This window comes from Pocillopora verrucosa, chromosome 4, assembly GCF_036669915.1.
Source record: "Pocillopora verrucosa isolate sample1 chromosome 4, ASM3666991v2, whole genome shotgun sequence".
Lineage (NCBI taxonomy): Eukaryota > Metazoa > Cnidaria > Anthozoa > Scleractinia > Pocilloporidae > Pocillopora > Pocillopora verrucosa.
Window position 1 is genome coordinate 26,948,263 of NC_089315.1, and position 11,907 is coordinate 26,960,169.

The 11,907-nt window shown below is 37.2% G+C and overlaps 1 protein-coding gene across 1 annotated transcript in view; it reads right to left on the reverse strand.

Annotated features, from left to right (window-relative positions):
* Nucleotides 1-11,573, reverse strand: part of LOC131773440 (uncharacterized) — a 39,554-nt gene extending 27,981 nt beyond the window's left edge. Inside the window, 17 exon segments of the mRNA XM_066165426.1 lie at nt 155-264; nt 1,082-1,489; nt 1,777-2,064; nt 2,528-2,833; nt 3,080-3,706; nt 4,044-4,475; nt 4,898-5,287; nt 5,755-5,845; nt 6,133-6,392; nt 6,924-7,049; nt 7,295-7,409; nt 7,782-8,029; nt 8,232-8,345; nt 8,680-8,803; nt 9,297-9,553; nt 10,316-10,423; nt 11,439-11,573. Coding sequence (XP_066021523.1) covers nt 155-264; nt 1,082-1,489; nt 1,777-2,064; nt 2,528-2,833; nt 3,080-3,706; nt 4,044-4,475; nt 4,898-5,287; nt 5,755-5,845; nt 6,133-6,392; nt 6,924-7,049; nt 7,295-7,409; nt 7,782-8,029; nt 8,232-8,345; nt 8,680-8,803; nt 9,297-9,553; nt 10,316-10,423; nt 11,439-11,541 — 4,107 coding nt within the window. The 5' untranslated portion in view covers nt 11,542-11,573.
* Nucleotides 11,574-11,907: the final 334 nt, after the last annotated feature.

Below are 11,907 nucleotides of genomic sequence, written 5' to 3' on the forward strand. Positions count from 1 at the left end.
GAAACAAACACACACACAAAACAACACTGAAATAAATGTCACAATTAGTTAACCCAATCTAACCATACGCAATGAATATTTGGCTTTTAATTATGTGAAAGGAAATCCAATGCATTGACAGTGGATTCTTCCCTTTGTTATGACAATTCCTTACCCTTCCTGAACGAAAGCAGGTGGTGTAAGATTTATCAATAGCCAAAGAGGACTCATAGGGCAGCAAAACACTGGAACAAGTGGTTTGACTTCGGTTTGACAAAGAAGCTTCTGCATGACGAAGAAAAAAACATAGGCACTATAGTTTGGAAGATGCTTGAATTGCATTTAGCTTGAGTAGAGTGAAAGACTCTGTAAATAGTAAGACCTAATGTATCAAAATACAAATAGTATTTGAAATTTGCCACCGTTACGGTGACCAACGCGTTTCAATTACCTTGAAGGAAGAAAAAGAGGGATGTTAGGTAGCAAGGAAAAAATAATGCATCGAAAGAGGAGACCAAAACCAAAGAAAGCGGTACAACGTACTCTTAGAAATTATGAAAATAACAGCAAGAACCCTCATAAGCCTTAATGTAACAGTAACCATCTAAATTTAATTGCAACTTTTCAAATAGATGAGGGAAATGGTTTAGAAAGGCGTTCTCTATTCATAAAAAATGTGTTACAACGAAAGCTTTCAGTTTTTAGTTTAAAGCCTTTTAAAGCTGAGATATCTGCTCGAGACAGAAATGAAGCAATGTGCAGTGAAAGTAAAGCAAGTTTGAACATTATCTTGACATGATAAAAGGCGTTCTCCATTCAAAACATTTCTTAAAACGCAAGCGTCCAGCTTTATGTTTATAAAGTCTTATTGAAAACTCTGAAGTCATTGCCCAAAAAATAAATGTAAATATGCCAAATGAAAGTGTTAAAATCTATTTTCCCTTTAGTTTCCCTTTATTGATTTTGACACTTAGTTTCTTTCGTGTTTCTCAGAAGTTTTTAGACTTTAGGCCACAAAGTTACTTTTTAAGAAGTGTTTTACCGCAGAACGCCCTTCTCTTGCATAAATATGCATATTAGTGCTAAGCATATTACAATTTACCCGATCTTTTCTGACACAATGGGTATCTATGTGATTTGCAAGCACCATTCTTTATTCTGGATAAACCAGCCGGAAGATAAGCACAGGCTAGGTCATCAACGTCCCTAGTTGGATGTCCTGACATCCACAACGAGTCATTCAAAGAAGTGCCATCAAACCACGTCCAGTCATCATATTGACCTCTCATACCAATGAAATAGTTGTTATGACTTGAACGGTAGGATCTGATTCCTTCTAACACAACAGAGAAAGCACGTCTTAACCCTTCCGTTGAAATCTTTGCCAGAGTACCTCCTTCGAAATTGCACCTTTCCAAGGCTTGCTTCCAGTTTACTTTGTTGTCGGTATCTAAGGAAAAGCAACCCCCATGGAATGGAAAAAAGCTGGGACTGCACCAAGAAGAAGAAACTACGAGAAAAAACAAAACAATCCGATTCATTTTTTTTTTTTTTACTTTTTAGTTAATTTAGATATCAACGGCAGCCTAGAGATAATAAACTGAGGATGAGGTTATTTTAATATCATCATTCAATAATATCTTTAACCTTTTATAAAAACATGTAGAGATCCCAGTAAAGATTTAAGTGTCAAACAGGGAACCAAAAATTAAGTGATATCAGTCTTGACATAAAACATCAAACTACCTGATTATGTCTTAAATAAGGAATTGAATGGAAATAAGTTCAGTCACAAACCTTGAAAGGCGTAGACGCGATTCGCCCAAGCTCCTCCTTTTCCGTCACCTTCGCAATTATCACTCTTGCCATATCTATCAAAAGTCCTATCGGCTGTTGCACTGCCGTAACACTCCCCGCCATACTGAACTGAAAACATGCGGAAGCCCCTTTTGCGAGCCACTATAGCGCATTTTTCGATAGAGTTCTTACGTTTTTTGTGCCATCCTGTCAATAGCGAATCTTTTCCTTCGAGTGATGCAATTGCACGCGAGCGGCGATCTCTGTAGCATCCAATATCGATATAATCTATTTGAAATGTAAGCAATTTAATTATTACGCAAAACCGTTAATTAGAGACATTTCTAGACGTGCAAACGTGAGCTACAACTGACTAGTAAGCGATGATAGGCCAAAAATAAAGTTGCATATCCGACACACCCAAAATTTTCGAACAAATGGAAAATGACTGAAAAGTTTCGATTCGAGAATCTAAAACAAAACAAAACAAGAAAAAAAATAAATTGATCAGACTGAATTGTACTATTTAAATGAACTTGATAAAAAATAAATTCTAGAGTCATTTCGGGACATTTATTTTCCGGAAACTAAAAACTCAAGTGTTTTACGGTTCACAAATATCAAGACACTAAAACTGTACGTTCCAACCGCTGAAAAGTATATTACGGAAACAAACTCGTGGAATTTATTAGCAACATCATTGACTCCTATTCAAGTGTAAAACATGGTATCATTACATCCATTAACGAACCTCGAATGATGTAAACATTGTTTGCCCATGTTCCTCCTTTTCCATTAGCTTTGCAATCGTTACTCTCATTATATCTGTTGAAAGTATGTTCTGCCTTTGCGCCGGTCATGCACTGCCCACCATATTGAACAGCAAACATGGTGAATCCTCTTTTTCGAGCTGCAAGGGCACACTTTTCAATCGCTCTCGTACGCACATCGAACTTCTCGGCAGAGATGGGGTCTGCTCCTTCAAGTATTGGAATTGCTCGATGAGGCTTGTCTGCGTAGCATCCGACACTTCTATATTCCACTGAAGGTGCAGATACTTCCAAACGTTTAAAAAAATGAAATTATTGCGACAAATCTTACGGATCAGCCATATAAAATAGGTTAACAGCTAAAGAAATTCATGGGTGAGGTCTACCGATGTTGAAGGCATGATGTATCATTGGCATATCTTATGTTAGGTTGCTGTGGAGTATCTTATTACGCTGCAGCACTTTTCGATTTTAACTGGATTTTGTACAGCTCTGTGGGCATCATAACTGACAAGTAAATTAAACCCACTTACCAGTTTTATTACATCGTATTTTAGCCTTCATGATTTGATCCACAGATAATGCTTGATCATAAAACTGCAAGCAAGAAATCCTGCCGCGGAATTGCATTTTCCTATTTTTTGAGGCTCCAACAAGAACATTCTCATGCGTCGCTAACTCCATTTTAGCTAAAACAATTTTTCGCATGACGATGTTATCGTTTACCCATATAGTTGCCATACCGCTGTAGTACTCATACGTAACACCGATGAAATTCCAAGAGTTTGCTTTAAGAACGCCCTTTTTATGTATGAGATAACTCCTAGAACTTTCCCGTTCCTTAAAAAGCACTTCGACTCCGAGGGTTGAATGGAAGACCGTCATCGAGCAACCGTGATCTATTATTTGACCAGTGCTAGAATTACTAAGATGCACCCAAGCAAATACACTCATCGAAAACCTTGTATCGATTTCTCCGCGATTTTCCAATTCCACATGGCTATTGCTAGTTCCTAGAAACAAGGAGCCACTTGGATTTCCAAAAGGACCTGGTTGTAAGGTGATGTCACTGAGCACAGCCATATTGGCTCCACTTGGACTGAGGTCCACAGTTTTGTTAATACCACCCACGAAGAAGAGAGCCACAGGGAGGGGAACATCTAGAAGCAGAAGTAAAAACATAAATTATTCGGACAGATTCTGAATAATGCGATAAACGACGTAATGTTTTTGAAAATTTTAACACCCTTAAAGTGCAATAAAACATCTGAAACACGATCAACTACGGAGTAAATCACTTGAGTTTATCAATCGGATTTGTGGAACTATGTCTGAACAAAGCGTATACCAGTCAGCAAAACAACTTCACTTAAAATGGGGTTATGTTGAGCGGTTAATCTGTTAGGCTGTTTTGCCTTCGAAATTATCTTTAAAGCAGATGCCATTCAAATATTTACATTGATTACAGTTGTTATTACAAGTTGTTAAGAAACGTACCCAGTGGTTCTTCACAAATGTATCTCCTAAGACTGGTGCAAGGATCGTCATTCCAGCCCCATCCATACCCACGCCAATTTGAATCCCAACTAACAAAACTTTGGAGAGATCCACACTTGCCATCACCACTTGGTTCGGTAGGCTTCCACAAAGCTTTGTGTACGTTTGACACCTTTTCGCCGTCTACCCAAGTCCAGCGTACCTTGCTCTTTAGCCCAAGAAAAAGATCCAGGTCTTCAGAATTTAGATGTTTTCTCAGATTGGCAAGGGCTTCCAGTATATCAACGCTTTTGGCAATGGCCATTTCGCTATTTTGTTTGTGGCACAAAGTTCGCGCCAAGCGCCACTCCCGTGGTGATTCAAAATAAAACATGAAACAAGATTTTCCTACTCCGTACCAACCGGGCTGACATCCAGAAGTCAAACGATTATCTGCAAATTAACAAAACCTTATTTTAAGCTTACTTAAACACTAACCGATGTAAGGTAAATGTATCTACCTTACCAACTATAATTTCCTTGGATCTGTGCTTTTTGTTAAAACGAAGGTAGCATCAACGGGTCGAAACAATTTTCCAATTGATTACAACGTTGTGAGCCGAGCGAGTCCCAGCAGTAATTTTATTTCTTAATTAATAGACATATTATTTTTTTAAATACAGAGCTGGGTTTGAAAGTTTTTATTTGAGATATCAACCATTATCACCCACAACTAAATTCGCGCGATTTAATTGGCCATTTTACCTCACGTGGTGCGAAATCACTGGACAGTTATTGCGCAATGGCCAAAGATTTAAAAAATGTTTCTCTTTAAAAATCGTTCAAAATGAACAACGCGCGGTTAATTTTCCTACCTGGCTCAGTTACATTGAGAGCACAAAGAGAAAATTTAATTTTTCCTTTGCAACAATCCACGGCACTGTAGTCGTCCAGACTTATCATGGGTCCACTGTTATCCCTTTTGATAAAATAAATCTTCCTGCAAATTCGAGACGGTCCGTTGTCATTAAGGACAACCACATCCAACGGATAGTTATCATAGTCAGACAGATCTAGTTTTTCCCTAACGAAACTGTGTCTCCTGGATGCTTCAGAGTAGATAAAATAAGAGGTTTCTGTGGGAAGTCCTCGTGGATGTTTGAGAGTAAAACGGAATTCTTCGGAGTAGAGACTGTGTTCAGAAGGTCGAGAGGATATTTTATAATCTTTACCCATATAAGACGAAACGTAATACGTGGTTTCATCTTAAATGAAAGATAAAAGAAAAACAGATTGTTAGGTAGCATCACTATCAGCGTAGAGGTTTGTAGTTCAACCATTTATACTCATGCAACATTGGCAGAGTAATCATTTTGAGCCTCTTTAATTTGAATATTCAAATATCCTCTAAAATTTCGTATCAAGAATAACAATAAGGGTCACCATTTTTGAAATAGGTTAACACTCAGATGGAAATCATAATGTGATAAAGGTTTGCTATCAAATATACTCTCTCTAAAGAAAGTAATAGGAGGTCCCAACCCGATAAGGGATGTTAGAAACATCATTTGATTCATCTTTTTGTTAAAAATTTCCAGTTATAACAGTATATAGAACATGCTGAAGTTTGATAATGAAACAAATAAATGTCTATTTTCAGGAAAAAGAAATCAGACATAAAAGAGGGAGCCGTTTAACACCAGCGTAAAGGAAATCAAAATAGTTTCTGTACCTGTTTCCCGGCAAGGTCCTCTTTGAAAGGTGAAGTCGTCCAGGGCTGCATCCCCTGAATCACCACCTCCTCTGATGCCATCAATGATTATCTTTTAGAGCAAGGGACAAAATAGAGGCTGATGATACGATACATTGTAAAAAAGGGGCACTGCCATTTTGACTGCCAGATGACACATAAGCTGCCTTTTTTCGAGAATGCTCTGCCTCTTTTATTCCCTATTCAAACCTGAATACGATATCACGTCTGCTTCTTTATTCAAATAATATGCGGAATCAGGTTCAAGAACCTGCCATTTTGCTATGGTTGGCCTGATGCGATATAGGAAAGGACAACAGAGCAGGGAGCTAGAATCAAGTGTCGAGACATTCATGTTACCTGATACGTAAAGTTGCTGTAGATACTTAATTGCCCTTGTCTCCAACGGTCTCCTTGATCTTTCGACCGCAACCATATTGGTTGTAACTTCTCTCCAGCCTTGATTCTAATATACATAACCACACAACCCATGTGTGAACCAAACATATGGTAGAAGAAGGTCATACATTGTGGACCCCGCATCCATGGACTTGTCAACCTCGCGGTGTCTCCAGGCTGGCGAGGACTTGAAGCATCAATATAAATGTACGAGCCAATGCCTTGATAAAAGGAAAGTAAACAGTCGAGCCTGTATCAAGCAGCAACTAATTAAGTGATCACCCTTTGTTAAGCGGTCACTTGAACTATTTGGATGAAATCATTATCCAAATAAGTCCAAACACCAAAATCAAACCGAGGAAGGCAAATGGTGAGACTGGAGAATTTTTAAATAGCTTTCCCTATTTCCATCTGATTTTTCCTCACTTAATTCCTCTTTTGTCAACCAAAACCATCTTTTTTAAAAAAGGGTTACGATTGGAAACTGTACTCTCAATGAGTTTTCCATAAAGAAGAAAAAAAGCGAACTTACGATAAAAGAGAGGAGTCAATTTGATGAACATTACGACTCGTTCTACCCATTATGTATTCCCTACAAAAAGTGCATCACCATCTAAGTTTTTGGTAAAAAATATAAGCGAAAAACTAAATACATTCCATGCTGGTTTCGCAAACAAAGTATGGCTAATCGACAATTAAAGATTAGTTAATTCTTCAACTGACCAATAGGAATGGTATTAAATCGACCGTACCTGAAGTATGATCACCGCTGGGTCCGGTCTGATACTTGGGTGCTCTGTCTCCTTGAGGAGTCCACTTGAAAATGAAATTTAAATCATTCTTCCAAAAGCAAAAATTCTTGTCGAAGTTACAGTTTCCTGCAGTATAAAAATTGTTGTGAGCATTGTTTGGAAGGAAAAAATTACTAATGGAAAGCGGCTTAACGAGAAAAATACGCTGAAATATATCTAGAAAAGTAACGATTAAGTTACAATTACGAAGAAGACCTAAAAACGGTGATCTGCATTTGGAACCGACATGGCATAAATATCAGAAGCTACAATTATGTTGGTTCAGACGTGCAAGCAGTAATAATCGAATATGACAGATACGAGTGAAAAACCTTGTTGAATGCTGTCAAGTTCACTTTCGTCGTCACACAGCCCATCAGTTAAAATGAAGCTATCCAAAGCTATACGGCTTGTGTAATTTTTGCCAGGAGTTGCTTTCAGCGCAATCTGTAACAACAGAAATTATTTCAGTCGAAACAAATAGTGAGGAGGGTTCAGTTTAGATTAGCACCAAACTTATCATGGATGATAATTTTTGTGCATGGCTAGAGGTCTAGCCGATTCATTAAATCCTTTTACGAACCATCCTGAGGATGTTCCTTGTAAGCCAAATCGCAAATCGGTTGTAATCAAATTTTGAGTGAATCTTGTTATATACACGGTAGTTTTGTTTACCTGCAATAGGCTAACAAAAGGAGTAAAAATAGATTGCTCCGAGTGTAACATAACAACTTAATGATGCAGGAAAAGAAGACATCTGTAACTGAGTAGGACTAAATCTAATTTTCTGACAATTTCCTCTCACATTTTATTTTCTACCTGGAATTCGCCGGTGTAGCCGATACCAATGCTACCTTGTATCCACCTATTTCCCTCATCTCCAGTTTTCTGCCATATCAAGTAATCCTCTTGCTGCCTCCGGACTTGAAGCAGGATATCAAGTTTTCCAACTTTCTTCCCGGACATGTGATATGAGAAGCGAAAACACTTTGGTCCCAGCATAAGAGGACTCAATAGATGGATGGACCGATTTTCTTTTATAGGTTGAGAAGTGTAAATGAAGTTTCCTTTGTGTGAAATTGTAAAATAATGTTACGAAAGTGTTATCACAGAGTTCAATTTAAAAAAGATGTTCATCTGCACTTTTTAAAATTGATATCTAGCACTAATTGAATGGGAGGGAATTGGTTAACTCGTGAACTCCATTCAACTCCAAAATCTCTTTGAATTCAATAAAAAAAATAGCTCCTTTCGAGAGGCTCTTCTCACCAGCAAAATCTCCATTCTGTCCAGTTTTGTTGCCCGCTTTCTTCCAGCTGACCTGATCCGGTGACAGGGACAAGCTACGCCACCCACAAAAGTTTCCATTGAAAGTGCAGTTTACTAGAGTAACCAAATCGAAGCATAATTTAACTAGTTCTGAATGAACTTAAGACTTGTCTTTCCACTTGTCTATTCTTGTATACGGTAAACTTTTATGCTGTTTATTTGTGCCCACATAACCCAATTACAGAATTATATCAGCGGTAAAACTTTCTTTAACATTTGTTGTATTACCTCCCAGCTAGTTGAACCACTTAATTAATGCAGATTGTGATGAATTACCACGTTCTTTGTACGAAGGAGGAAAAATAAAACCTATAATACATGTAACTGTTTCCGACAGTCAGGTTAGGTAAATGTCAGACATAACTCATGCGATAGCTTGGGCCTTTACCTTCAAATATTTCCTCAGGTGTGGTTTTGCCATTAGAAACGCAACTCAGGTTTTTACTGAAGCTGACGTTATCAACGGCAATGTTTGAGGCATTCGAAATGCCTGCTACTCCTTCAATTATAATCTGAGATAAATGAACATATGCAAATAATCAAAATGGAATTCGTCCTCTGTACTATAATAGAAACAAAAGCGATGTTTCTCTTGGGGAAATTTTCCGTTTCAACACATGCCTTGTAATATTGACATCAATTACTTATTGGATGCCTGATTTTGCCATACTACCCGATACTTTCATGAAATTTCGAAGATTACTATGGAAAGAGGAGGTCTCAAGCCAATCAACAAGTTTGAAAGACAAGAAAATGGCAATTAGTTTTCTTTCGAGGAAGAAAAAAAAAAGTATATTACATTCGATCTTGAATCACTATATTTGGCGAAACACTTTCTAAGGTTCAAAAATGCATTTGCAAGCCAACTAGGGTAACACAGAGAAGTTATCTTAAGGAGCCCACTAGAACAACAAAAAAAAGCATCTACACACAAAAACAAACAAACAAACAAACACACGAACAAACCAACAAAAAAAACAACTGAGAAAGAAAAGAAGTTTTTACCTGATAAGTTCCTCGGTAGTTTAAAGTCACACAGCCTTTGATCCAGTCGCTCGATAACTGGCTTCCATAGCGACTCCATACCCTGTATTCGCTGCCGTTAATTTTGACATACACCGACAGAGTCTCGATAGTACTGCCGTACATGTAGTAAAAAAACTCCATTCTCTGTGGGCCTGTCTTCCATATACTGTTCAACCTGGCTTTTTCACTATACATACGTGGAGATGACGTTTCGATGTAGATATATGCTTCTTTATCTTTAGAAAAAAATGGCACATTTTCCCATCAGCAGGTATATACTTATGAATTTACAGCTCAGTTTAGTTTTATCCAAAGGGGATTCTGATGGAGTTTATATATATATATATATATATATATATATATATATATAAGTGAAAGAATCAAAGAGGACGCATCGATTCTCTGTTACTCTGAGTTTCGCGCCTAAGCGACGAGCGCTTAGGCGCGAAACTCAGAGTAACAGAGAATCGATGCGTCCTATTTGATTCTTTCAGCTATATATACTCAGCTCTGCTACCACAACATTTAGCACTTTATGCTAAGGCAGACTCTACCCCCACATTTATATATATATATATATATATATATATATATATATATATATTTATTTATTTATGGGAAGTCTTTTATAGTCTGTTACAACAGCTCAAGTAGAAGATGTAATCTCTGCCTTAAAGAAAAATTCTTTATTATCTGCCGCCCCGAACTATCAACACTAAACAAACGTAATAAACTCGTGTCTTCCTTCCGCCACAGAAACAAAGCCCTCCTACGCCACAACTAACTGTTAAATTCCGTACTGCATAAATTAGATCATATTGTATATAAGCGATGGTAAAGATCTATTCTCATTAAATCCTCTGATGAGTGGGCAACCACGAAACAGGTCTTTAGGGATGAACTGGTAGTTTATTTGTCTTTTTCCTCCCCCAATATTTATATATATGTATTTTTTTTTTTCCATGTGATGATCTAGATGAAAAGATTTGACTATATACCTGTTCGATTGTTGGGAGAACTTCCTTGACGAAGAGACCAATCAAAATGGTCGCTGTGTCTTTCGTTATACCAGCTACAGAATGTATTCTCGTCGAAGGTACATTTCCCTGGAATGAAAATAGAGACCCTGGATTTAGAAACTAATTCTGGATTTTACATTTCTGAAAAGAACCAGACTACACAACACATTCCAATCAGTCACTTTCGGACAAATTGGCTTATTCATTTTGTCTTAAATTTGTAAATTTCGGTATGTCTTGTTTACATAATAGCTTGTTACCCCGAAAGCTGGCTGGAAAAGAGGAGGGTCGATTGAAATTCAAGAAACTGAAGACAATAGTTTTTACCCAAATAGAGATTGAAAATTGATGTACTGTGTCAGGTTAATTCTGGTTTATTGAGTGTTAGGGTCTCAGTCGCTCGGTGGCTTTGAGTTAGGAGATGTTAGATGTGATGGCCAGGTGTTTTAAAAAGCTTAAAGCGGAAAAGAAGAAAGCTGTACAAGCTAACTAATCTCAAAATGACTTGCTGCAAATTGGTGAAAAGGGAACAAATTTCAAATGTTCATTAAGTCTAGCAGATGTCTGCTGATTTTGGCATTTTTCTCATATAATTTTTTTTTTTTTGAAAATATCACTGCATTTATGTAGTCGAAGATCTCCAAAAATACGTAAACTTAATTTTATAAGTCTGTCAAGTCGAAGTGACATATACGGAAACCTAAGAAAATTAAGTTTGTTTTCTATATTGCATTTTTTAAGTAGAAAAGCTTTGAAACCATTGATATTTTTGATAGAATTAAATAACTTTTTCCTTTGTTTATTTAAGCTGACAGCAAATGATTTCAAATTCAAACTATCTTGAAAATATATACACTTGCTCTTTTAAAAAAAATGGTTTGGTTTTTTTTTTTCACGCTAATTTTGAGAAATATAGAAGGAGTCAAAATTTATGTCAAATTTTTTATGTCCATGAGGAAGTTCGAAAATTCGATAAACTGACTTAAAAAGAGAAATGGATAAAAACGGACATAGATATATAAGAAATATTGGGAAGTTAACCTAAAAATGTTTCAAAACTGAATCATTTTAAGGGAGTAAGAATCATATTAGCACATCCTACCTCTAAGGTGTTGAGAAGCGCAGCCTTTCATGACAGGAAAGATAATTGCAAGCCGAAGAAACCCAACGAGACGAAAGCGCTTCGACCTAAGAAATAGCTCCATTTCTTGGCAGCTAATGCACTCTCTGAAAGAGAAATAGAGGGGACTTTATCCTCTCTAAAGTCTAGATTCAATTAAGCAATCTCACCAGGTGTATGACACTAATGGCCAACAATTTCCGATAACTGGCGCGTATGGGAAGCAGAAAGTTTTGATAAATGTGACAGTTCAATAAAAATTAAACCAGGGTGCTTAGTGGAACACCATCGATTTGCCCAGGATGTCTCTTGACTCTTAACTAGGCATTAACTTCTACAAGCTTTAAGATAAGTTGTAAGAAGGGGGAATGATTGACGCTTCATGCACTAAAAGTTAAGTTGGAAGACTAAGAGCACTTGAAGACGTATGAGAGGACACATCAGAGTAGTG